The sequence below is a fragment of the Hemitrygon akajei genome, chromosome 23, assembly GCF_048418815.1.
Source record: "Hemitrygon akajei chromosome 23, sHemAka1.3, whole genome shotgun sequence".
NCBI lineage: Eukaryota > Metazoa > Chordata > Chondrichthyes > Myliobatiformes > Dasyatidae > Hemitrygon > Hemitrygon akajei.
The window spans coordinates 27792839-27816844 of NC_133146.1; the positions used below are offsets into that span (position 1 = coordinate 27792839).

The window sequence follows — 24006 nt, forward strand, 5'->3', positions numbered from 1 at the left end:
AAAACAAAAAAAAACCAATTCTGAATGAAGCTGGAGACAGAATTGAATGCATGTCAGCTACAGCAGGATTAACAGGCATTATTTCTAGGTGAAACCTGACATAAATAGCTGTGGTCCTTTATTTCCAAATGAGCTCGATGCCTTTTTTGCAGAGTTTTAAAAAAAGAATAAAACTATACCTGTCTGAACCCCTGCAGCATCTGGTGACTCAGTGATATTTGTCTCAGAGGCTGACGGCAGAACATCTTTCAACAGGTTGAACTCTCACACAAGGCGTCATGCCCCGATAGTGTACCTGGTAGTGCACTGAAAATCTGTGCCAGGCAACTGGCTGGAGTGCTCAAGGACATTCTCAGTCTCTCACAGTTGCAGTCAAAGGTTCCCACCTAGTTCAAAATGGTATGAATTATGCCAATGCCCAAGAAGAGCAGCGTAACTTGCCTCAATGACTAATCACCCGTTAGCACTCATATCTACTGTGAGGAAGTGCTTTGAGGGGCTGGTGACTGCTAGAGTTAACTCCTGCCTAAGCAAAGACCTGGACCTAATGCCATTTGACTACCACTACAATAGGTCCTCAACGGCTGCCATCTTGGTGGCTCCCCACTTGGGTTTGGACCACCTGTACAACAGGTGCAGTTTACAGACTACGGGCTCAGCATTCAACACCATCATCCCCTCAGTATTAATCAACAACTTTCATAACCTGGACCTCTGTACCTTCCTCTGCACTGGATCACTGACTTCCTCATCGGAAGACAGTGAGAGCCGGAAATAACATCTCCTCACTGACAGTCAACACAGGTATATCTCAGAGATTCTAGCTTAGCCCACTGCTCTACTCTCTCTACACCCATGATTGAATGGCTGGTTAGGTACATTTGCCACTGTTGATGGCAGAATCTCAGATGGAGACGAGGCACATAGAAGTGAGGTAGATTGTCTGGTTAAGTGGTGTCGCAGCGACTTTGCACACAACGTTAGTGAGATCAGGGAATTGATTGTGGACTTCAGGAAGGAGAAGTCAGGAGAACATGTCCTAGTGGAAGGATCAGCAGTGGAAAGGGTGAGCAGATTCAAGTCCCTGGATGCCAACATTTCTGATGATCTATCCTGGCCCAAGAAATTATGAAGAAGGCATGCCAGCAGCTCTATTTCATTAGGAGATTGAGGAGATTTGGCATGCCACTCTAGACTCCAGCAAATTTCTACAAATATACCATGGAGAGCATTCTAATTGATACATCAGTGTCCGGGATGGAGGCACCAATGCACAGGATTGGAAAAAGCTGCAGAGGGTTATGAGCTCAGTCAGCTCCATCATGGGCACCGTCTGCACCATCGTGTGAAATACTCAAAAGGCAACGCCTCAATGAGATGCGTCCATCATTGAGGACATTCACCATCCATGACGTTCCCTCTTCTCCTCAGAGAGGAGGTGCAGGAGTTGTAGACACACATTCAACATCGGATTTCCGAATGGTCCATTAACCCATGCAGACTACCTCACTATTTTTCTCTCTTTTTGTACTACCTGTTTATTATCTGCCTTATTATAAGTTACAGTCATTACTTATGTATTGCTCTGCACTGCTGCCACAAAACAATACATTTCAGGACATATGTCAATGATAATAAACCTGATTCTGATTCTGATTCAGTGGCACAACCTAAGTAACTGAAACTTTAGTGTTTTGAACACATTAAATTAAGTCAACTATTTGGGTTACTGAATTGCAACTGGGTGGGAACAAAACAAAAGAGATGGTTGTTGACTTCAGGAGGGCACGGAGCGACCACTCTCCACTGAACATCAACGGCTCCTCAGTAGAGATCATTAAGAGCACCAGACTTCTTGGGGTTCACCTGGCAGAGAATCTCACCTAGTCCCTCAACACCAGCTTCATAGCAAAGAAAGCCCAGCAGCGTCTCTACTTTCTGCGAAGGCTGAGGAAAGTCCATCTCCCACTCCCTATCCTCATCACATTCTACAGGGGTTGTATTGAGAGCATCCTGAGCAGCTGCATCACTGCCTGGTTCGGAATTTTCACCATCTCGGATCGCAAGACCCTGCAACGGATAGTGAGGTCAGCTGAGAAGATCATCGGGGTCTCTCTTCCCGCCATTACAGACATTTACACTAGATGCTGCGTCCACAAGGCAAACAGCATTATGAAAGGACCTCATGCACCCCTCATACAAACTCTTCTCCCTCCTGCCATCTGGGAAAAGGCTCCGAAGCATTCGGGCTCTCACGACCAGACTATGTAACAGTTTCTTCCCCCAAGCTATCAGACTCCTCAATACCCAGAGCCTGGACTGACACCAACTCCTGCCCTCTAATGTGCCTATTGTCTTGTTTATTATTTATTGTAATGCCTGCACTGTTTTGTGCACTTTATGCAGTCCTGGGTAGGTCTGTAGTCTGGTATAATTTTTTTCTGTGTTGTTTTCACATAGTTCAGTGTAGTTTTTGTACTGTTTCATGTAGCACCATGGTCCTGAAAAACATCTCGTTTTTACTGTGTACTGTACCAGCAGTTATGGTTCAAATGACAATAAAAAGTGACTTGTCTTGACTTAAACTGAGGTCCCATGACCCCACAAAAGTCAACATAAAAAATCCCACAGCATTGTGGAGGGAGGGAGAGCTCTCTTGACCATTATTTGTCCATTCACTAACACCAAAGATCTGGCCACACAGCTCCTTGATGCATTTGAGGCCCTGCTTTGTTACCTACAAGACGAGAAATATTCTATCATTTAATGGTTTTGGGGTGATCTGTATCTTATGTAAGTGCATTTGCTTTTCTTCAGAGCTTGGTACAGAATATTTTTCCATCTTAACTGTGGGATTCCATTTTGTGGATCAATAACCAAGTCCAAACTTTTCATTAACAGCAGTAGTTTATTTTCATGTTTAATTCATAACACCTTTAGCTGTCAGCTGCTATTATGAATGGACTCCTTCCTCAGAAGGTATTTACAGACTGTTACGTCCACTCTGCAATAAAGACTGTGTCCTAGCTGGAATCACGCTCTGTGCCTCCATAATGAATGTCTGCCTTGTGCAAAAATTGGAGATCATAGACTACTTTAAATAGAAAGTTTGTTGCTCCAGCTTGAAAACAACTAGGTTAAAGGCAAACCACAGGAATTTGTGACTGCACTATGACCTGGAACATCTGTTAATTGAATCAGTGTGAGCACTGGGGGAGAATGGTATTTAGGTGAATTTTTTTTTTGTTTTACTCATTCTTAGGATCTGAATGAGCTAACAAAGCAAGGGTTTATTGACCCAAGAAGATGGCAATGAATCTATTTGGTAAAGTTGTTCATCACAATTCTGTTGAGGGTGTTGGACACAATAATGTGTTTGTACAGGCCACCTTCAGAACATTATCATTCACACTAGTGGGGAGTTGGACTTGCACGTAGACTGGGCTGAGGCATGGATAACAGTTTCCCCTCCCTGAAGGATGGGGACACAGCCATGAACAGTTGGAAGACCAGGGCAAGAAATTTACTACTGGGGCACTGATGGATTCAGGAGACACAATGAAAAGTTGCTTTAGCAGAAGCAATATAAAATTGCAACCCCTGCCTATGCCCCTGCTTTGTAAGACCTGGAGTTTAGGGTCATAAAGAGATCCAGCATGGGAGCAGGTGCTCTAGCCCACCAGGGCTGCTGTGACCGTCCATTTACACTAGGCCCCCAGCACATTTAATCTTTCACTCACAAGCATGGGAGACAGTTTACTCCAGTCAACCAACCTACCAATTCATTTGTCTTTGGGATGAGGAAGGAAACTAGAGCATCTGGATGAAATCTGCACAGTCACAGGGGAAATATTCCAACTCCACACAGGCAGCATGTGAGTTGAGGATTGAACCCATGCCCCTAATGCTGTAAGACAGTGACTCCACCAGTTGTGCCACCTTGCTGCCAGGATGCCAGAGCCGAGAAATAGCTGGGTGCCAGCTTCCTACACAGTCAGGATATGGGCTGGAGAAATGGTACAGGTGTCCCCCGCTTTACGCCACTTCGCTTTTACAAAAGGCTTACATTAGTATCTGTTTTCACTAACTGAAAGAAATCCAGAGGATTTTCGCTTTTACGAAAAAAGGCGCCTGCCTTAAACTTGTGTTTACCCCGAGGAAGACTATCATGACCGCGAAGCCTTGCGCGGGCAGGTGTGTGCACATGTGTGACATGCACATGCGTGTACATGCCGGTTTTTTTCTACAAATCGGTTTTTGGCCGAATCTTCCCAATTCTGGTAAGTGAAGCTACACTGTACATATATTATTTCTACTTTATATAGGCTGTGTATTTATCATATCCTTCCTGCTTTTACTATATGTTAGTGTTATTTTAGGTTTTATGTGCTATTTGGTATGATTTGGTAGGTTATTTTTTGGGTCTGGGAACGCTCACAAATTTTTCCCATATAAATTAATGGTAATTGCTTCTTTGCTTTGCGCCATTTCAGCTTACGAAAGGTTTCATAGGAATTCTCTACTTTCGGATAGTGGGGGAAGCCTATACTCTGAAACAGGCATTCTGCTGAATTTGATTTTAAATTGTAAATGGTATAAAATTTATTCTGTGTCCTTTATGTACTATTTTTCAGAGAGGAGAAACTGCACTGCACATGGCTGCCAGGGCGGGCCAGGCAGATGTGGTCCGTCATCTGGTCCAGAATGGAGCTCAGGTGGAAGCCAAAGCCAAGGTAAAGTCAAAATAAAATTGAGCCACTTACTCAGAAAGCCTGGAACCAGATTTCTGTCTCAGCGAAATCATGCATTAAAGGAGGTGAACAAAGGCAGAGTAGAGTCCTCTCCAGCTTTTTCTGCAGGTGCAACATATACAAAATGCTGGTGGAACTCAGCAGGTCAGGCAACGTCTGCGGAGAGGAGTAAATAGCTGTCCTTTCGGGCTGAGAATCTTCAGCAGGCTGTGGCTTGAAACGTCAATTGTTAATTCCCCCCTTTGGATGCTGCCTGACCTATTGAGTTCCTCCAGTATATTGCATGTGCTGCTTTGGATTTCCAGCATCTGGAGAATCGCTTGTGTTTATGTTGTGCTGCATGTAATGTACCATGACATTACTTTAGGCGATATTGTCCCATTACATATATCAGTTCTCAGTGAATCTAGAGGCTTATTCAACAGGGCTCAGAACTCAGCTGCTTCTAAAGCTGCCACTGTTCTTAATGAACAATCCTAATTACACTTCCTTGCCTTTTGACAGCAACAGGATAATGGAAGTTGACACCCAACAAAAGGGGACTAATTCCCCTTACAATGAGCCATTGTAATTCTTTGACTGAGAGCAAAGCACAGAACCATTGGGAAGCATTAAGTGATTAGGTATCTTAAATTAAAAGGAATAACAACTCCAAAATGGGATGGAATGATAGTGTAACAGCTTGCTCAACACATTACCGTGTGCCGGCTGCAAGACCAAGGTTCAATTCCCACTGTTGGCTATAAGGGGTTTGTAACTTTCCTTGTGACCATCATTCCCAAAATGTTCAGGTTAGGGCTAGTAGGGCATGCTATGTTGGCACTGGAAGTGTAGCAACACTTGCAGGCTGATCTCGACACAATCCCCAATGCAAGCAAAGCATTTCACTGCATGTTTCAATTTAAATTTTAAAACTACAGCATTGATATGAAAGATTTCTACTTTATGATGGGTCAATAGAAAATTACGGAAGCTTCAAATTTCCCTCTGTAAATGGGTTTCTGTTACTGTTTTAAGATGTTTCAACTTCAATCAATATTTATAAATGATAAATACAATCTTTATAAAATTGCCCTAAGTGCCATTGATCAGCGCTGACATCTTGTGAGCCAGTAAACATAGATTATTGATATGCAAAGACACAGGGACACCAATAACGAAGGCAAGCAGTCAAAGAGATTATACAAGCTATTGATGATGAGACACAGATACATGTAGCTTCCAATCAACCTGATCACAGTTAGCGGAATGCATTGGCAGTGCATTTTCTGAGTTTCAGAAAGGGAAAGGGATTTGGAAATGACTGTCAGCCATATACTGAAAATATCTGGCCTTTAAGCTGTTATTCAAAGTAAATTTATTATCAAAGTACATATGTGTCACCAGATACTATGAGATTCGTTTTCTCACAGTAGGACAAAGAAATACAATACAATTATTAAAAAACTACACTCAAAGACTGATGAACAACCAATGTACAAAAAAGACAATTTATGCAAATACAAAAGTAACAATAATTAATTAATACCACCATTAATTCATAACAATTAGACAAGTATGGTAATGTAATTGCAGACTACATGCCCTGACTGCCAACTCAGAGATCACGCTATCATAATTGGCTTCACAATGGCATTTTTGGTGGTTGTACATCATGTCCGACAATGACAGGAAACCTGTGCAGGAGAGTTTCTGAAGTGGAAAAGCTGTTGCACTGGGGCAGTTCCACTCTCTCGATCTTGGAAGTTGGGGTCCAATGGTATGAACAAGCATCACAAACTGGGGTCTTCCTTGGTTGCAGTGGTTGATGTCCTCTTTGCCTTGCCCTGCCCTTCGCTCTCCATGCAGCATTGCAGTACCACCTTCCTGGCCACTGGATCTCACTGTAGATCTCATCCGCCCAGTCCACCAGAGCTGACTTCATGTGCTAGGACAGGCATGTCCCTATCTCTCTGGGTTATGAAGCCACCAGCTACCCTCACCTGGTTTAGCCCACCTGTCGAAGCAGTGTATCGGGGTGTGGCCGCTGTCGCGTACATCAGCTACTTGGAGCCACAGGTGAGAGCTGAGTGTCCAATAGGGTCCAAGGGAGAGTCACCTGCCCAGGAATGGACATGACAAGTCCCTTCACTAGAGTTGCTACCCCTCCTTGGACACACCATATACCTCAATACAATGGCATAAGTCAATATAAAAATTTTCTATGGGTAATTTGTTTGAGCAATGGAATGGAAAGGCCTTGCTTCAAACTAATTGTGAAGCCTTTAGGGTGTTATAGCTTGAAAGAAGTTTCATGAAACTTACCTATTCCTCAAATTAAAAAATATTGAAATTATAGAAATATGTGATCCAGCCTTTAAAATAATGAAAGATCCCAATATCCAATATTAAAATATCAGTTAGATAATGGACATTAATGAAGAGAAATCTTATAAACCTCAAAGAAGGGTTAGGATTATACAAGCTTCATTCCACTTTCAAATGAAGGTTTGATGTTAAGTCACCAGGGCACCTCTAAATTGGAAATGGATCAATATTATAGACAATAGACAATAGGTGCAGGGGTAGGCCATTCGGCCCTTCGAGCCAGCACTGCCATTCACTGTGATCGTGGCTGATCATCCACAATCAATACCCCGTTCCTGCCTTCTCCCCATATCCCTTGACTCCGCTATCTCTAACTCTTTCTTGAAAGCATCCAGAGAACTGGCCTCCACTGCCTTCTGAGGCAGAGAATTCCACAGATCCACAACACTCAGGGTGAAAAAAAGTTTTTCCTCAACTCCGTTCTAAATGGCCTACCCCTTATTCTTAAACTGTGGCCTCTGGTTCTGGACTCCCCCAACACTGGGAACATGTTTCTTGCCTCTAGCATGTCCAATCCCTTAATAATCTTAAATGTTTCAATCAGATCCCCTCTGATCCTTCTAAATTCCAGTGTATACAAGCCCAATCGCTCCAATCTTTCAACATATGACAGTCCCGCTATCCCAGGAATTAACCTCGTGAACTTACACTGCACTCCCTCAATAGCAAGGATGTCCTTCCTCAAATTTGGAGACCAAAACTGAACACAATACTCTAGGTGTGGTCTCACTAGGGCCTTGTACAACTGCAGAAGGACCTCTTTGCTTCTATACTCAATTCCCCTTGTTATGAAGGCCAACATGCCATCAGCTTTCTTCATTGCCTGCTGTACCTGCATGCTTACTTTCAGTGACTGATGAACAAGGACACCTAGATCTCGTTGTACTTCCCCTTTTCCTAACTTGACACCATTCAGATAGTAATCTGCCATCTTGTTCTTGCCACCAAAGTGGAAAACCTCACATTTATCCACATTAAACTGCACCTGCCATGCATCTGTCCACTCACCCAACCTGTCCAAGTCACCCTGCATTCTCCTAACATCCTCCTCACATTTCACACTGCCACCCAGCTTTGTGTCATCTGCAAATTTGCTGATGTTACTTTTAATCCCTTCATCTAAATCATTAATGTATATTGTAAATAGCTGCGGTCCCAGCACCGAGCCTTGCGGTACCCCACTGGTCACAGCCTGCCATTCTGAAAAGGACCCGTTAATCCCTACTCTTTGTTTCCTGTCTGCCAACCAATTTTCTATCCATGTCAGTACCCTACCTCCAATACCATGTGCTCTAATTTTGCCCACTGATCTCCTATGTGGGACCTTATTAAAGGCTTTCCACTGGCTCTCCCTTGCCCCTTAGTTACATCCTCAAAAAATTCCAGAAGATTAGTCAAGCATGACTAATCCCCTTCGTAAATCCGTGCTAACTCAGACCAAACCTGTGCTGCTATCCAAATGTGCCGCTATTTCATCTTTTATAATTGACTCCAGCATCTTCCCCACCACTGATGTCAGGCTAACTGGTCTATAATTCCCTGTTTTCTCTCTCCCTCCTTTCTTAAAAAGTGGGATAACATTAGCTACCCTCCAATCCTCAGGAACTGATCCTGAATCAATAGAACATTGGAAAATGATTACCAATGCGTCCACAATTTCTAGAGCCACCTCCTTAAGTACCCTGGGATGCAGACCATCAGGCCCTGGAGATTTATCAGCCTTCAGTCCCATCAGTCTACCCAACACCATGTTCTGCCTAATGTGAATTTCCTTCAGTTCCTCCGTTACCCTAGGTCCTCTGGCCACTATTACATCTGGGAGATTGTCTGTGTCTTCCCTAGTGATTGTCTGTGTCATTCCAAAGTACCTGTTCAACTCGCCTGCCATTTCCTTGTTCCCCATAATAAATTCACCCATTTCTGCCTTCAAGGGCCCAACTTTGGTCTTAACTAATTTTTTCCTCTTCACATGCCTAAAGAAGCTTTTACTATCCTCCTTTATATTCTTGGCTAGTTTACCTTCGTACCTCATCTTTTCTCACCGTATTGCCTTTTTAGTTATCTTCTGTTGCTCTTTAAAAGTTTCCCAATCCTCTGGCTTCCCACTCATCCTTGCTATGTTATAGTTCTCTTTTATTTTTATACTGTCCTTGACTTCTCTTGTCAGCTACTCCCCTTAGAATCTTTCTTCCTCTTTGGAATGAACTGATCCTGCACCTTATGTATTATTCCCAGAAATACCTGCCATTGTTGTTCCACTATCATCCCTGCTAGAGTATCCTTCCAGTCAACTTTGACCAGTTCCTCCCTCATGGCTCCATAGTCCCCTTTGTTCAACTATAATACTGACACTTCTGATTTTCCTTTCTCCCTCTCAAATTGTAGATTAAAACTTATCATATTATGGTCACTACCTCTTAATGGCTCCTTTACCTCGAGTTCCCTTATCGAATCCAGTTCATTACACAACAATATTTGCAGATAAATAGACTGAAGATCATAGAGATGGAATCATACAACACATAAAGAAAACTATTTAGCCTTTGATGATCATTTAACTATTTAAAAAATTATTTTAAATTGGTCCTGTCATTTGCCTTTGCACCTGGACAGCCTTTCCTCTTTGATTATATATTCATTCCCAGGTACGAGCAGAATTAATTACTAGTATTTCCCTGATGGGTTAAAGGTTTATTGTTCCTCCGTATAAGAGGTGAGCAGGTTTCAAGACTGGGAAGTTCATATTGGAATGATTCTACAGACTGCTAATGAAACAGTCTAATTCCAGATTGTCCCGTGTTTCTTGTCTGTAACACATAATGATTTCCACCAGCCCTTTTCCAATGGTTTGATCAGGGTGGGAGAAGGCAATGGGAGCAAGGAGATAAAATCCTTTTTTGAATGTTGTAATGTTCTCAATTACTGGGATATAAAATTCAATTTAAATAATTACTTGATTGAGTGGATCTACCTACTGATTAAACCTCAAGTGTTTGGAAAATGTTGTTCATTGGTGTCAAGTTATAAGTTCCTCTCCCCACCATCCTCACATTGCCTCTACAATATCTCCAACCCCAAACCACAGTGGAATCTTTGTGGTTTGAAATTCTTTTACAGAGTTCTACTTCAGAAACATTTTTTGTTTAAACAGTCCTCACATATTTCTGTCAGCTTCATACATGGAAAAAACAGCAATTGATGCACTTCAGTATGTGTAAAGTTCTGTGCGATAATCTTGAGTTGACATGATATAAGCAGCAATAATTCACTCAGGATTCTAACTGTTCTTGGCCTGAACCTCAGGTCCAGGACCTTGTGCTCCATTCCTCTGAGAGTGAAAAGATGTTTGTGCCCCTGAGCATGTCTCGTATTGTTTTCAGCAGTTCCAACAGTTTTGATACAACTCTAATCCTTTCCCAACAAGAAAAAGGACAGAAAGGAGGTGGGAAAAGAAGAGCTATTAGGTTAGAAACTTGTTTTTAGAATAGGAGATTGGCAAACCATTTTGCTCTGTAATAGTTTTTGACTAAATTTATTGGTATAGAATATACACCAAACTTTATTTGATTGGTATCTATCCATCACCCTATTTGATTGGTATCTATCCATCACCCTGCACATTTATTCCCTCCAACAAGAGGATTCAGTGTGTTCTACGTGCAAAATATATATGCACAATTACTTAGCTGGGCTATTCTGACCGCAACCCCCAACCCTGCAACTTTTGCCTCAAGTGCTTTAGGCATGTGGGAATACTACCGTTTGCATGTCCCCTTCCAATCACAAGCCAACATTCACTTGGAACTATATTGTTGTTCCCTCAATGTTGCTGGATCCAAATCCTCAAATCCCTTATACAATCCACTGCGACCAAGGAATGCCCCCATTGTGATGACTTCTTGTATCACTGCAGCTGGACCTCTGAGGTCAAGAGAGTGGACCTACCCCAATTCCACTCTGGAAACTCTCCCACCCAAGTTTCTTCATGTAGTTCGGTTCAACAACAGAAGAACTGCACAAATCTCATCGTCAGATACGATGGACAACCAACCAATCAATCAGTCATCTTCGTATTCATGTCTTGTCACTTACACCCAGCTCATGAAACATTAACAAATTCTTTAAAAAGTTTAGAATGCTAATTGTCTGAATGTTGGCCATTTATTTCCATATCAAGCACAAAAGCCCATTTTATATATTTAATCAGAACAAATTTCAGGTGATGTAAGCTCTGCATATACTGTACCTGCTGTTTTGCTTGGCAGCTTTGCTTTCCCCTATAGCCAGATGTTCATCAAAAATTCCTTCTGCCTTTCTTTATCATATGCAGGATGACCAGACTCCATTGCATATTGCATCTCGCTTGGGGAAGGCTGACATTGTGCAGCAGTTATTGCAACATGGGGCATCTCCAGATGCAGCTACGACCTCTGGCTATACACCACTACACATCTCAGCTCGGGAAGGTCATGAAGATGTGGCATCGGTCCTATTGGAACAGGGGGCTTCGCTCTCTGTGAATACCAAGGTATTACAGCTGAATATTTGTATATACACAATATTTGAATATTATCTGAATATTTGTATCTCTTCCCATATGTATACAATAGCCTGAAATATTCAATCAGGAGCAACAAGCTCGTACATTTGCAGCATGTTACCACCCACACTGAACCCCCTACAATTCGCCTATTGACACAACCAATTGACAGATGATGCAACAGCCACAGCTCTACACACCATCCTTGCACATCTGGAGAAGATGGATGCTCATGTGAGGATGCTGTTCTTGGACTACAGTTCAGCATTCAACACCATAATTCCCTCCAGGCTTGACCAGAAGCTCAGAGACCTCAACCTTCACCCTGCCTTGTGCAGCTGAATCCTGGAGTTCCTGTCAGATCACTGGCAGGTGGTAAGAGTGGGTTCCCTCACCTTTGCCCCTCTGACCTCAACACGGGAACCCCCCCAGGGCTATTTCCTAAGCCCCCTCCTTTACTCTCTGTATACCTATGACAATGTCACCACCCACAGCTCCAATCTGCTAAATAAATTTACAGATGATACTACATTGATTGGCTTTATCTCAAATAATAACGAGGCAGCCTACAGAGAAGAAGTCATCACCGACACAGTGGTGTCAAGAAAACAGCCTCTCCCTCAATGTCGCCAAAACAAAGGAGCTGGTTGTGGACAGGAGGCTAGCCCCTATTGACATCAATGGATATGGGGTTGAGAGGGTGAACAGCTTTAATTTCCTCAGTATACACATCACCAAGGATCTCATATGCTCCGTACATATTGGCTGTGTGGTGAAAAGGGCACAACAGTTGAAGTTTGGTATGGGCCCCCAAATCTTAAGGATTTTCTACAGGAGCACAATTGAGAGCATCCTGACTGGCTGTATCACTGCCTGGTTTGGGATCTGCACTTCCCTCAATTGCAGCACTCTGCAGAGAGTGGTGCAGTCAGCTCAGTGCATCTGTGGATGTGAACTTCCCACCATTCAGGACATTTACAGAGACCGGTGCTTAAAAGGATCATTGGGGACCCATGTCACCCCAACCACAAACTGTTCCAGCTGCTACCATCCAGGAAACAGTATCACAGCATTAAAGCCAGGACCAACAAGCTCTGGGACAGCTTCTTCCACCAGGCCATCAGACTGATTAATTCACACTGATACAACTGTATTTCTATGCTATATTGACTGTCCTGTTGTACATATTATTTATTACAGATTACTATAAATTGCACATTGCACATACAGATGGAGATGTAACTTCAAGATTTTTACTCCTCATGTATGTGAAGGATATAAGAAGTAAAGTCAATTCTGCTGGAGAAACTCAGCAGGTCAAGTGGCATCTGTGAGAGAAAAGGAATTGCCGATGTTTCAGATTGAAACCTTCATCAATATATACAAGAGATTGTGCAGATGCCAAAAATCCAGAGCAATGCGCACAAAATGCGAGGAACTGTTCTGATAAAGGGTCTCAGATCAAAACCCTGACTGTTTATCCCTCTCTGTTGAAGTTGTCTAACCTGCTGAGTTCCTCCAGCATTTTGTGTGTGTTGCTATGCAGGTTTTAAACCTGAAACATTGACCCTATGCAGAGCTTAAACTTGAAACATCTCCCACAGCTGCTGCTTCTCCCGCTCAGTTCTTGCAGCAGATTGTTTGTTATGTGTGGTATTCCCAAATAGGGGATGACTGGGAAATTGCATTAGTAATCTACTTGAAATTGTATTGGTTGGGAAATGGATTGTATATTGTCCAGATTCTTCAGCTATACATTGACAGAAGAATGTGTGTACCATAACTCGAGGATGAGGTGGTGTAAATACTGAATAATAACCTTAAGCTCCTGTTAAAATGAGTTTGCATACTTGCAGCTCAACTATTTGTCGGTGGCATCGTACTCTGCAATGGAACATAATTATTCCTAGGTGCTTTTCTAACTCCTTGTATTTCTTGAAGTTTTTAAGCATGGTAACTGTTAGCATTTTATTAATACAGTTAGAGGATGATTTATCACCTAAAATGAGCACTTTAAGAAGTTGTGCATTACTTCTCCCGCAAAATTATTCTAATAAGTGACGAAGAAATCATCTGAAATATTTGATTATGACTTTGCGGACCCCAGTCAGTTTCTCTATAAATTGAATATATATTTGATACCAAAGGCGGTGTGTGTGCCTGTGGATATGAACCAGTGTAACGAACTTCCTTCGACCAATGCAACTGGTGAAATCTCAAAATGAAGTTATGTTAGGAGGGTTTGGCTTGGGCAAAATGAGTGTTGAACCACACCAAGATTGTGGTTGACCCAAACGGAGATGCCGCCAAGAGCAACTCAGTTCAAAGTGCCAGTTTCAGGTCACCTTCTGAGTTTACATGACCGCCATAATCAAGTAGAAAGTTGCCCCTTTGTTATACTAACCTAACAAGTATTAAGAATAATTTGTATCATCATACTATGACCTTCTATATTAGATGTAAAACCTAATCCACAAAAGTTTTTACCTTCTTAATAATATCCACAAGATTAGTGGTGATCTGTTTCAACCAAAAGGTATTGCAATGTTAAAGTTAAAGCTTAGCAAGGGACACAGAGCTGGAATAACCAAATAGGCATGAGGTACATTTTGTCCATGATCTAAATGAGTGCAGAGTAGGCTTGAGGGAGTGAATCATCTTATCCAGATCCAACAGTTACAATTGCTAATTTAGTGGAAGAGTTGGCCCACTCTAAATCACCTCTGAGAGTTTGCTGTACAAGTATGTGAACTTGGCAATGCAGAAGAGTTGGGACTGAAGTAGTGGTATATATTTAATGCTGTACTGCAATCACTTTACAGAAAGGGTTCACTCCACTCCACGTGGCTGCAAAGTATGGGAAAATGGAGGTAGCCAATCTCTTGCTTCAGAAGTCTGCGTCTCCCAATGCCTCCGGAAAGGTAATTGTAGTGTGTTTTCTAAACTGCTTATGTTAGCATGGTTCAGTAATAGACTTCCTTTGAAGATTGTCAGTTCACAATTCATTCCAAATCACTTCTGAACACAAAATCTGGGATGAAATGATCCAGAGAGCTACATGAAACATCAGACCGAGCTTTTGCCTCCTCACTGAGGTGAACAGGGGTTATCAACTACAGGAGGAAGAAGTTGGAGATCCGTGAGCTAGTCGTTAGGAGACGGGAGGTGGAGCGGGTCAGTGGCTATAAATTCCTTGGTATTATTATATCAGAAGATCTGTCCTGGGACAAGAACATAGGTGTCATCATAGAGGAGGCATGACATCGCCTCTACTTTTTTACAGATTTGCACAGGCTCAGCATATCACTAATAACATTGACAAACGTCTATAGATGCACTGTGGAGCGTATCATAAGTGGTTGCATCAAGGCCTGGTAAGGAAACAGCAATGTCCAAGAATGGAAAAGGCTACAGGTGGTGGACGCAGCCCAATCCATCGCAGGGAGAGCCCTCCCCACCATTGAGTACGTTTACATGGAGGGCTGCCACAAGAAAGCAGCAGCCATCATCAAGGACCCCCACCATCCAGGCCATGCTCTCTTCTTGGTACTACCATTGTGCCGGAGGTACAGGAGCCTTAAGTCCCAAACCACCAGGTTCAGGAACAGTTATTACCCTTCAACCATCAGGTTCCTGAACCAGCACATAATTTCAGTCACTGCAATTCTGAGCTGATTCTACAACCTACCAACTCACTTTCCAGGGCTTTGCAACTCATGTTCTCAATATTATTTACTTATTTATTTGTACAATTTATCATCTTTTACACATTGATTATTTGTCATATTTTGTTTATATATTTTTTTGTAAATTCTATTGTATATTTCTTTATTTTCTTGTAAATGCCTACAAGAAAATGAATCTCAAGGTAGTGCAGTGTATGGTAACTACTTTGATCATAAATTTTACATTGACTTTGAATTTAAAGGTTTCATTTGAAGAACAGCAAGGGAATTTTTGATATCCCGACCAATGTTTATCATTCAAACAACACCTAAAAACAGATGATCCAGTCATTCGCCCAATGTTGCTTATGGGACCGCACTGTGCACAAATTACAATAGTAAATTTACTTGAGGGGTGATTTATTGGTTGTAAGATCCTTTGGGACTTAATGGCATTATGAAAGATGCTTATGTTAATACAAGCTATTTCATTTTAGATATACAGGTCATCTAGTGACTGAGTTAATGCATCATCTGGCTTGATTAGATTGTTGACTCAAAAGAGCATCAAAGGTTACGGGGAGCAGAGAGGAGAATGGGATTGCAAGGGATAATAAATCAGCTAGGATCGAATGGTGGGGCAGACTTAATTCTGTTCTTGTGTCTCATAGTCTCAGCAAATTGATTTGAAAGAGCCTGTGATACACTAAATTTCCCGTCTGATTCATCTTGTGTACAGATACACCTGTACCTAATGTCAATTTATGTATATAAATTATGTATATAATTTAGGTTATGTATATAAGCTAATCTTTAATCTTACCTCTTTGTATTTATTGTGTTCTTTATGTTTATTATGTACTTATTTATGCTGCTTCATATCATTTTGTCCTCCTTTATACTCCATTCATTTCACTCATGTAAACACTGAACTGATTCCACAACCTATGGACTCACTTTCAAGGACTCTACGACTCATGTTCTCTGTATTATTTATTTACTTATTATTATTAGGTTTTTTTTGTATTTGCACAGTATGCCTTCTTTTACACATTGGTCATTTGTCAGTCTTTGTGCGTAGTTTTTTACTGATTCTATTGCATTTCTTTGTTCCGTGAATTCTTCTTTTACTTTTGCCCGTTATGCCACTGGCATTTCGGGCAGCAATGAAGGTCCTCCATCCCTGGGGCCATTAAAGCCTTCCTTCATCATGTCAGTAGCCTCCTCTCAGTTTATTCTCAGTCGTACAAGTTCCAGGTGGTTACTCAGGAACACCATCGCACACAGTTGTAGGAGGATTCTTCATTGCTGTTTCCATAACAGTTTCATATGTCCAGTCAGGGTTGTTAGCCCTGAGCTGAACCATGAACCTGGAGGATTGGTGGATCACTCTAGTCTGGCCTCTACCCTTTGACATGTTTGGCATGGGTGAACCTACCAAGAGCTAAAGCATAAGGCCCTGGCTCCAGCCAGCATAGCTCTCTGGGTCATTGAGGCACACAAGCCTTCAAACCATGACCAGGTTGTGATCCTCTTGGAGGTCTTCTGTGAATGCCCATAAGAAAATGAATCTTGGTTTAAATAGGCTGCAGGTGATGACTTGGAAATGAGTAACGGGTGACTCCTTTTAGCTGGGTAGAGACTGGGAGGTGCCTATCTTGTGCAGGCCTACCAAATTGTTCTTGACCGCTTCAGGTTTTGTTTAATTTAGCTATCTTTCTTCTTTATGGCAGTGTCCAAAGAGCACCTTATTTTATAGCATAAACAGGTAGAAGCAGAGTGACAAAAGTAGAAATACATGTTGTAGCAGGATGTCATGTTAAATATATCAGCTGTTGACATCACTACTTTGTGATTGTCTCTCATACTTGTTAGCAATGTAGACAGCTGCTTGAAACTGCCCAAAGACTCCATCAACACACACAAAGTGCTTAAGGAACTCTGCAAGTCAGGCAGCATCTATGGAGGGGAATGTTTCAAGCCAAGACACTTCAGCACTCCCAATGCAGGGTTCCAGCCCAAAACGTTGACTGGTTATTCCCCACTGGAGATACTACCTCGTTTCTCCAGTATTTTTGTGTGTGTTACTCAAGATTTCCAGCATCTGGAGAATCTCTTGTGTTTATGAAGTCTCTGTAATAATTTAGCCCTGTTCCATCTCTGTCATCCAGAAGACATCCAACTGTGGAGACACAAAAGAAAGCAGATGTTGGCATCCAGAGCAAAAGGGAAACTGTTGGAGGAACCCAGTAGGTCAGGCATCATCTGTGGAGCAAAAGGGATGGTTCATGTTCTGAGATGTGTCTCTGCATCAGGACTGAGAGTCTAAAGGGGGAATGGCCACCATAAAGAAATGAGAGGGAGGGCAGGGCAAGACAGCAGCTCGGAGGCAAGGGGCTAGGTTGTTATTGTGGAGACAACAAAGAGCTGCAGAAGATAGAGTCTGATTAAAAAAGAAAAGTGGTGTGTGGAACCAGATGTGAGAAGAGTGTTAGGCAAAAGGAAAACTGCCCTTTGTTGTTGTCATGATCAACTTCTCCCTCTATCTGCACATCAACTCCTTCTCACCCAGATCTACCTATTACTTGCCAGCTCCTGCCTTATCCCTCCACTTCAACTCTTTTTATACCGGCCGTCTCCAATTTCAGTCCTGAAGCAGGTCTTGACCCAAAGTGTCGAATATCCCTTCACTTCCATGGATGTTGCCTGACCTGCTGAAGTGCCTCCTGCAATGTGCTTAATGAATGATATTGCTTCTGGGGAAGTAAAAGCTCACATATTTTAATTCTTCTCCCTTTGCTCGAATATCTCAATGACAATGCCCTTCCTTACCTTAAACACTTTGAGACATTGGTATTTTCCTTCTCTGGCCTCGTGTATCTCTGATTCAGTGAATGTAGTCAGGTTAATACATTTTAGTCACAATGTAGTGAGGTAAATACCATTGAAATCAATCAAGGCATTGAAGCAGAGATTGATTTGATTTTAACAAGCTGGATTTGTGTGGCGTAATGGTTGGTTGGTTAGTTGTCCATGTATCCAACAAGAACAGTTAGATTGAGACAGTTCTTCTGTTGTGCATTCAAAGATGGCTGTTGAGTCCAACTTGTGAGTGACACAGACATCCACAGTAAGGACATGGGAACTGTTCTTGGTTCTGATAGTGGAGCCACTGCTACAGTTTCCCCTCTTTGTCTATTTCAGTGTCTCTCCACTAGTTTGTGTGTGATTCCCCAACCACTCTGGTCTCTGGCTTAACTACTTGGCCACGTGAGGAGTTAAGAGTGTATTTTTTGGGCTAGGTGACTGAATGGCCAGGTGAATATGAAATGCATGTTAAATCAACGAGGGTAATAGTTTGAAATTACTGAAATTTCCTGCTTTTCCTCCATTTTTTTCTCCCCAGAGCGGGCTAACTCCATTACATGTGGCAGCCCACTACGATAACCAGAAGGTGGCCCTGTTGTTATTGAACCAAGGAGCATCACCTCATGCAGCAGCAAAGGTACAGTGTACAGACAGCCCAGAGACAGGAAGTAGCAACCTGTATGGAGAGTAATCACTGTCGGGTTTGTATATTGGGACCAGAATTGCTTTTGGTTTGCTTGTATGTACCTAGACAGTAGGCTACTTGTTGGGAATGTGCTGAATATCTCCAATGCAATGTCTTTAGAAGTCAGTGACTGATGGTTTGCTTAACCATGTTTGTGGTATGATGTTTGGAAAAAAAAAACAAGGGGATTAAATTGAATGGATATGTGTTTCTTGTTTTTCAAACGCTTGCTAATTATGTTGTATATGTGGAACATGATGAGATTGTTTAATGTGTGTGGGAACATTTTCTGTTATCTTGTGTAACTCTGTCATCGCTTCACATATCCTTCATTTACATGAATCTTAGTTGAATCCAGACTCAGATTTGTCTCTCATCTCATTAATGGTCAATGTCACTCTTGATTTAAACCTGATGTGATGGGATATCAAAATCAACAACAAAATAACAAGGTGCAGTCTGACTAGTGTTTGATTTCATCCGGAAAATATTGTATTCTGTAACTCCGTCATCTTCATTATTTTCAGCATTTGGCAATCGGTATCTCTGGATTGTTAATCTGGATGTTGTAATGGATGCTGCATGTGGATTTTGGTGATGCATAAGGGATTTTGGTGGTCAAAAAGTTTTATTGATCAGTTAAATATGAACAGGGCAGTAATACGTTGCTTTTGAAGTCATGTCGAACAGAGCAGGAACATCATTTGGGCTCAGTAGATTCCCAATTGTATGCAGCTCAGAATACTTTGGTTCCTTGGTGTAAGCTCAGTGTTATAAAGAGCTTTTGGATGCAACTTGGATGGATGCAAATAAATCAGTTCAACTTAAACATGATACCTTATTGTGTGCCTTTCATTCTTGCCCTGTGAGCCTCTTTCCAATCACCTTCCCAATTTCTGCCATAAGATGTTGTTATTTACAGGACTAGAGAAGCCATTAAGTTCCTTGAATTCATTCCATCATTAACTTAGATCTTGCCTAATCATATTTAATTTCAACTATTCTAACTTTGGTTCTTTATCCCCTTATGTAAATCTACAAACTTCACTTCCAGAATTATCACCGGACTCCCTACATTCTCATTTGCCCAGGGGAGGAAGCACCAGATTTCATTGCCATTTATGGGAATGATTGCTTCAAAATAGTGAAAACCCTGCACTGCGTGGCCACTTTGTTAGTTACCTCCTGCATTTAATAAACGGGCCATTGAATGTATGTTTGTGGACTTTTGCTGCTGTAGGCCGTCCATTTCAAGTTTCACTGTGTTGTGCATTCAGAGATGCTCCTCTACACACCACTGTTATTTGAGCTACTGTCACCTTCCTGTCAACTTCAATCAGTCTCCCCATTCCCATCTACCTGCCGCTCACTGGATGTTTTTTTGTTTTACACACCATTCTCTGTGAACTCTAGAGACTGTTGTGTGTGAAAATCCCACAAGATCAGCAGTTTCTGATATATTTAAACAACCTCATCTGGCACCAACGATCATTCCATGGTCAAAGTTACTTAGATCATGTTTCTTCCCATCCTGATATTTGGTCTGAACAACAACTGAACCTCTTCACCATACAGTATCTGCATGCTGTTATGCATTGAACTGGTGCCACGATAGACTGATTAGATATTTGCATTGATGAGCAGGTGTACCTAATAAAGTGGCCACTGAGTGTATCTCTAACTAGTTCTAGAGTAGTCCAGCAGTGGAAATAGTTACCCTTTCAAATTCTTTAATCGTCTGAATTGCATCCATTAGATCAACTCTTTATTTTATATATCCAGGGATATACATGATTACATTTACCCTTATAGCCTCATCATCACTCTTGATCAAACTGTACCACTTCTACAGCCAATAAATCTTTTCTGAGGTATAGTGCCCTGATTGAAACCAGCACTTCAGGAATGGGTTAGCAAGAACTTTACGAAACTGTCACACAGCAGGCACCCAAATTTCCCAGTTGGCCCTTCACTTCTTTCCTTGCCCTTCAGTTGGTTTTCTGATCTGGTTGTCATGGGTGCAAAGTTAACATTTTCAGCACATCAAGTATCATATGTCACAGTCTGGCCCTTTCATGTTACCCGACTGAAGTAAAAGTGGACAATATTGCCCCTGCTGCTAATTATAGGTGAGACACTTTTTACAAGAGACAAGTGAAAAATGGTGATAGTACACACAGACAAGACCAGCTGAATATTATTTTTTTAAATTAATCAACAGTTTTGTGTGTTTGATTTTAACTATTCAATCGACAGATTCATCTACCCAACTGCAATGCCCGTTACTCATGGCCCTTTGAATTATAACAACGTACATTATAACGCAGGTACTAACATTGAGATTACCCATGTTCTCTGGTGAAACTTGACACACTATTAACTTGGATCTTGGCTAATCTTATTCTTAATTTCATCTATTCTAACTTTGTTTTTTTTTTATCCCCTTATGCTCTTAGCTGTGCAAAATCTGCCAACGTATTCTTAAACACAAGTCTATTTGTTCAATATACTTAAAATAAAATACAGATGTGATTGAAGAGAGAGTCATGTTATCGCTGGCTTTGTTTACCTTTTCACGAAACATTGAATTGGGGGGGGGAAAAATTTAGAAGCACTGTTCCGATCAAAGAAAATTTGCTACTTTTTCTTCAAACCACTTTATAGCTCTCTGTTACAAAGCCCACCTCAATGTCCTGCAGCTCAGTTGTTGGACTTTGCTTGTTACCAAGTCTTTTAAAGCATCTGATCAATTATACCAGCAATCCACGGCTAAAAAAATTTTTTAAATGACAGTGGCAGAACAATAATGAAAGAACTGTGAAGAGCAAATATCTTGTATAGTTTTGGGCTTTCTTTGTGTCTCAGAGATCTTTAGCATCTCATCATTCTAAAACAATTATTTTGCGTTCATTTAAAAATAAACTATATCAGCATAAAAATAGCAAAGTGATTAGTACTTGGGAGTCTGAAAAAAAGAAAGCAATTAACAATGTTTGACAAAAATTGCTTTAATCAAGAATTACGGACCTTGTTCTGAAGAACAATTGCAGTGACTAATACAATACCCTGAATAGTCTTTTAAACTTGCTGGATCAACTCATTTAACTTGGCAGAACTAATGGCCGAAACTGCGCCAGCTTCTCTTAATGAAATGACAGTACTCTTTTGGTGAAAGCACTGTAACTGAACGACAGTGTACAGGAATCCATCCCAAAACTCTTGGAACAGTATAATCATGGGATTTAATTGACAGGGAAATTGCATATTATTCCCAGTCTGACTTGGAATAGGATTTTTACAACATGTAGCTTTTTTTTGTATTTACTGGCTGCTTCTGACCTTTGGGCTAAAATCATTCCCACTCTGATGCGTCATCTGCAAAAGTTGGAAGCTACAGTACTCCGATTTGATTTGGATTACATGTTTACTTTCATATTCACATAATCAGCCTCGTAAGGGGCTTTCAACCAAACTCTGTCTTCGGTTCCAAGACTGGTTGCTCTTTCAGTCTCCAACTCTTAAAGTATGCTTCTCTATTTCTATGCCTCGTCCAGATCAACCATGATGAGCATTTCTGCAGGTTGTTTGCTGATAAAATATATTCAACCTTTTGGTATTTATTAAGACTGGTGTAGTTTTCAATGATAATGCAATATCAAGAGCAGTACTAGGGGAAGTGGGGGGTGGGATGGGAGATTTATTCAAATACAATTTGCTAGCTGATGGACGTTCTCTGCTTATACTTTTCACATCATTGGCTTATTCTCTTGTCAGTTATGTCTTAGGTTGAAATCTGTTTATCAATATTATTTTATAATCTGACTGGCAGTAATAAACATATTGTTATCACTCTGTTCCCTCTCACACCCAAGTCTTAATAACCCACCCAAAAAGTTAAAGCTAGTTTTTAAAAGGTTATATTTATAAAAGAAAGAGTTTATCTGTTTATCTTGTCCCTGTTTCATTTGTCTTTAAAATGAATTCATCAATACGTCCAGCTGAAAGTTGTCTGACTGATAAATGAATTGTGATGGGTGATGTTTGATGAAGTACACATTGCTAGAGCTGCCAGCTATGTTCAGATGTATTCCTGAAGATTTCATCGCTTTACCTCCCACACTTTTGCCATGATTGTTCATCGTGTCTGTGAAGGACCATCTTTTTCTCAACGACACAACAAGTGGACTCTTCATCAGCCTTGTGGATAACAATCAATGTCATTCAAAGTCTTTTTCTCTCTCTGGTACTTCTGTAACTGGTAAATAAAACTTTAAAAACATTTTAAAGAAATCTTTGTATTATTTTCCAAGCTGCAGGTTTTACTCCCAGATTACTGGTGGCAGTTTCCTGCTTGGAAATACCAGGGCAATCCTGGGGGATATTTTGCCTTCTGCAGCAAAAACCCAGCTATTTATGTATTTGGTACAAGGGGGTGAATTAAGTGATCAGTTTTGTAGGTTTATTAAAATATAAATTGGTAGTAGTTGTTACCTTCCAACAGATGATATACTGCACATTTTAGAAGCTGAAGACCAAATTTACCACAGGGAAGGGTACATTTTGAAATGGTTAGCTCTTTAATCCAGTTAGCAAGGTTTCGTTTTTTCTTTCTCTTACTCTTTTGTAGAATGGCTACACACCCCTACACATTGCTGCCAAGAAGAATCAGATGGATATCGCAACCACACTACTGGAATATGGTGCTGACACCAACACAGTGACCAAGCAAGGCATTACACCAGTACACCTTGCTGCCCAGGAGGGTCACGTTGACATGGTATCCTTGCTGTTGACTCGAAATGCAGACGTAAACCTCGGAAACAAGGTCAGTGGTCCGTGAACTTCTCTTCCTCATGACCCAGCTCCTGCTCATCCCTTACTGCGCATAAAAAGAATTTTTAATCACTCTCCAGATGTACCCTACAGTAAGTCATCATCCACAGAATGTATAAAGGACACAGAAAAGTAAAACAAAGTGGGAGCAGATTTACTTGTCCTTTTGTCTTCCAACTGTGCAAACTTCTAACAGGTAACCATTTCCCAGGAGAGGCAAAGAAACAGTGGCAGATCTGAGGGCAGATCAGCAAGATTCTTGTGGGATTTCCTCTCGATCCCCCGTCATCATATTGA

General features: G+C 41.3%; 1 protein-coding gene across 29 annotated transcripts in view; it reads left to right on the forward strand.

Annotated features, from left to right (window-relative positions):
* The window catches only part of ank3b (ankyrin 3b), a 634594-nt gene that overhangs the window by 465123 nt on the left and 145465 nt on the right, over nt 1-24006 (forward strand). For all 29 annotated transcript variants that reach the window (XM_073027286.1, XM_073027283.1, XM_073027301.1 and 26 more), the window contains 5 exons: nt 4635-4733; nt 11449-11646; nt 14481-14579; nt 18730-18828; nt 23504-23701. In XM_073027286.1, the coding sequence (XP_072883387.1) occupies nt 4635-4733; nt 11449-11646; nt 14481-14579; nt 18730-18828; nt 23504-23701 (693 nt within the window). The remainder of the gene's footprint in view (nt 1-4634; nt 4734-11448; nt 11647-14480; nt 14580-18729; nt 18829-23503; nt 23702-24006) is intronic.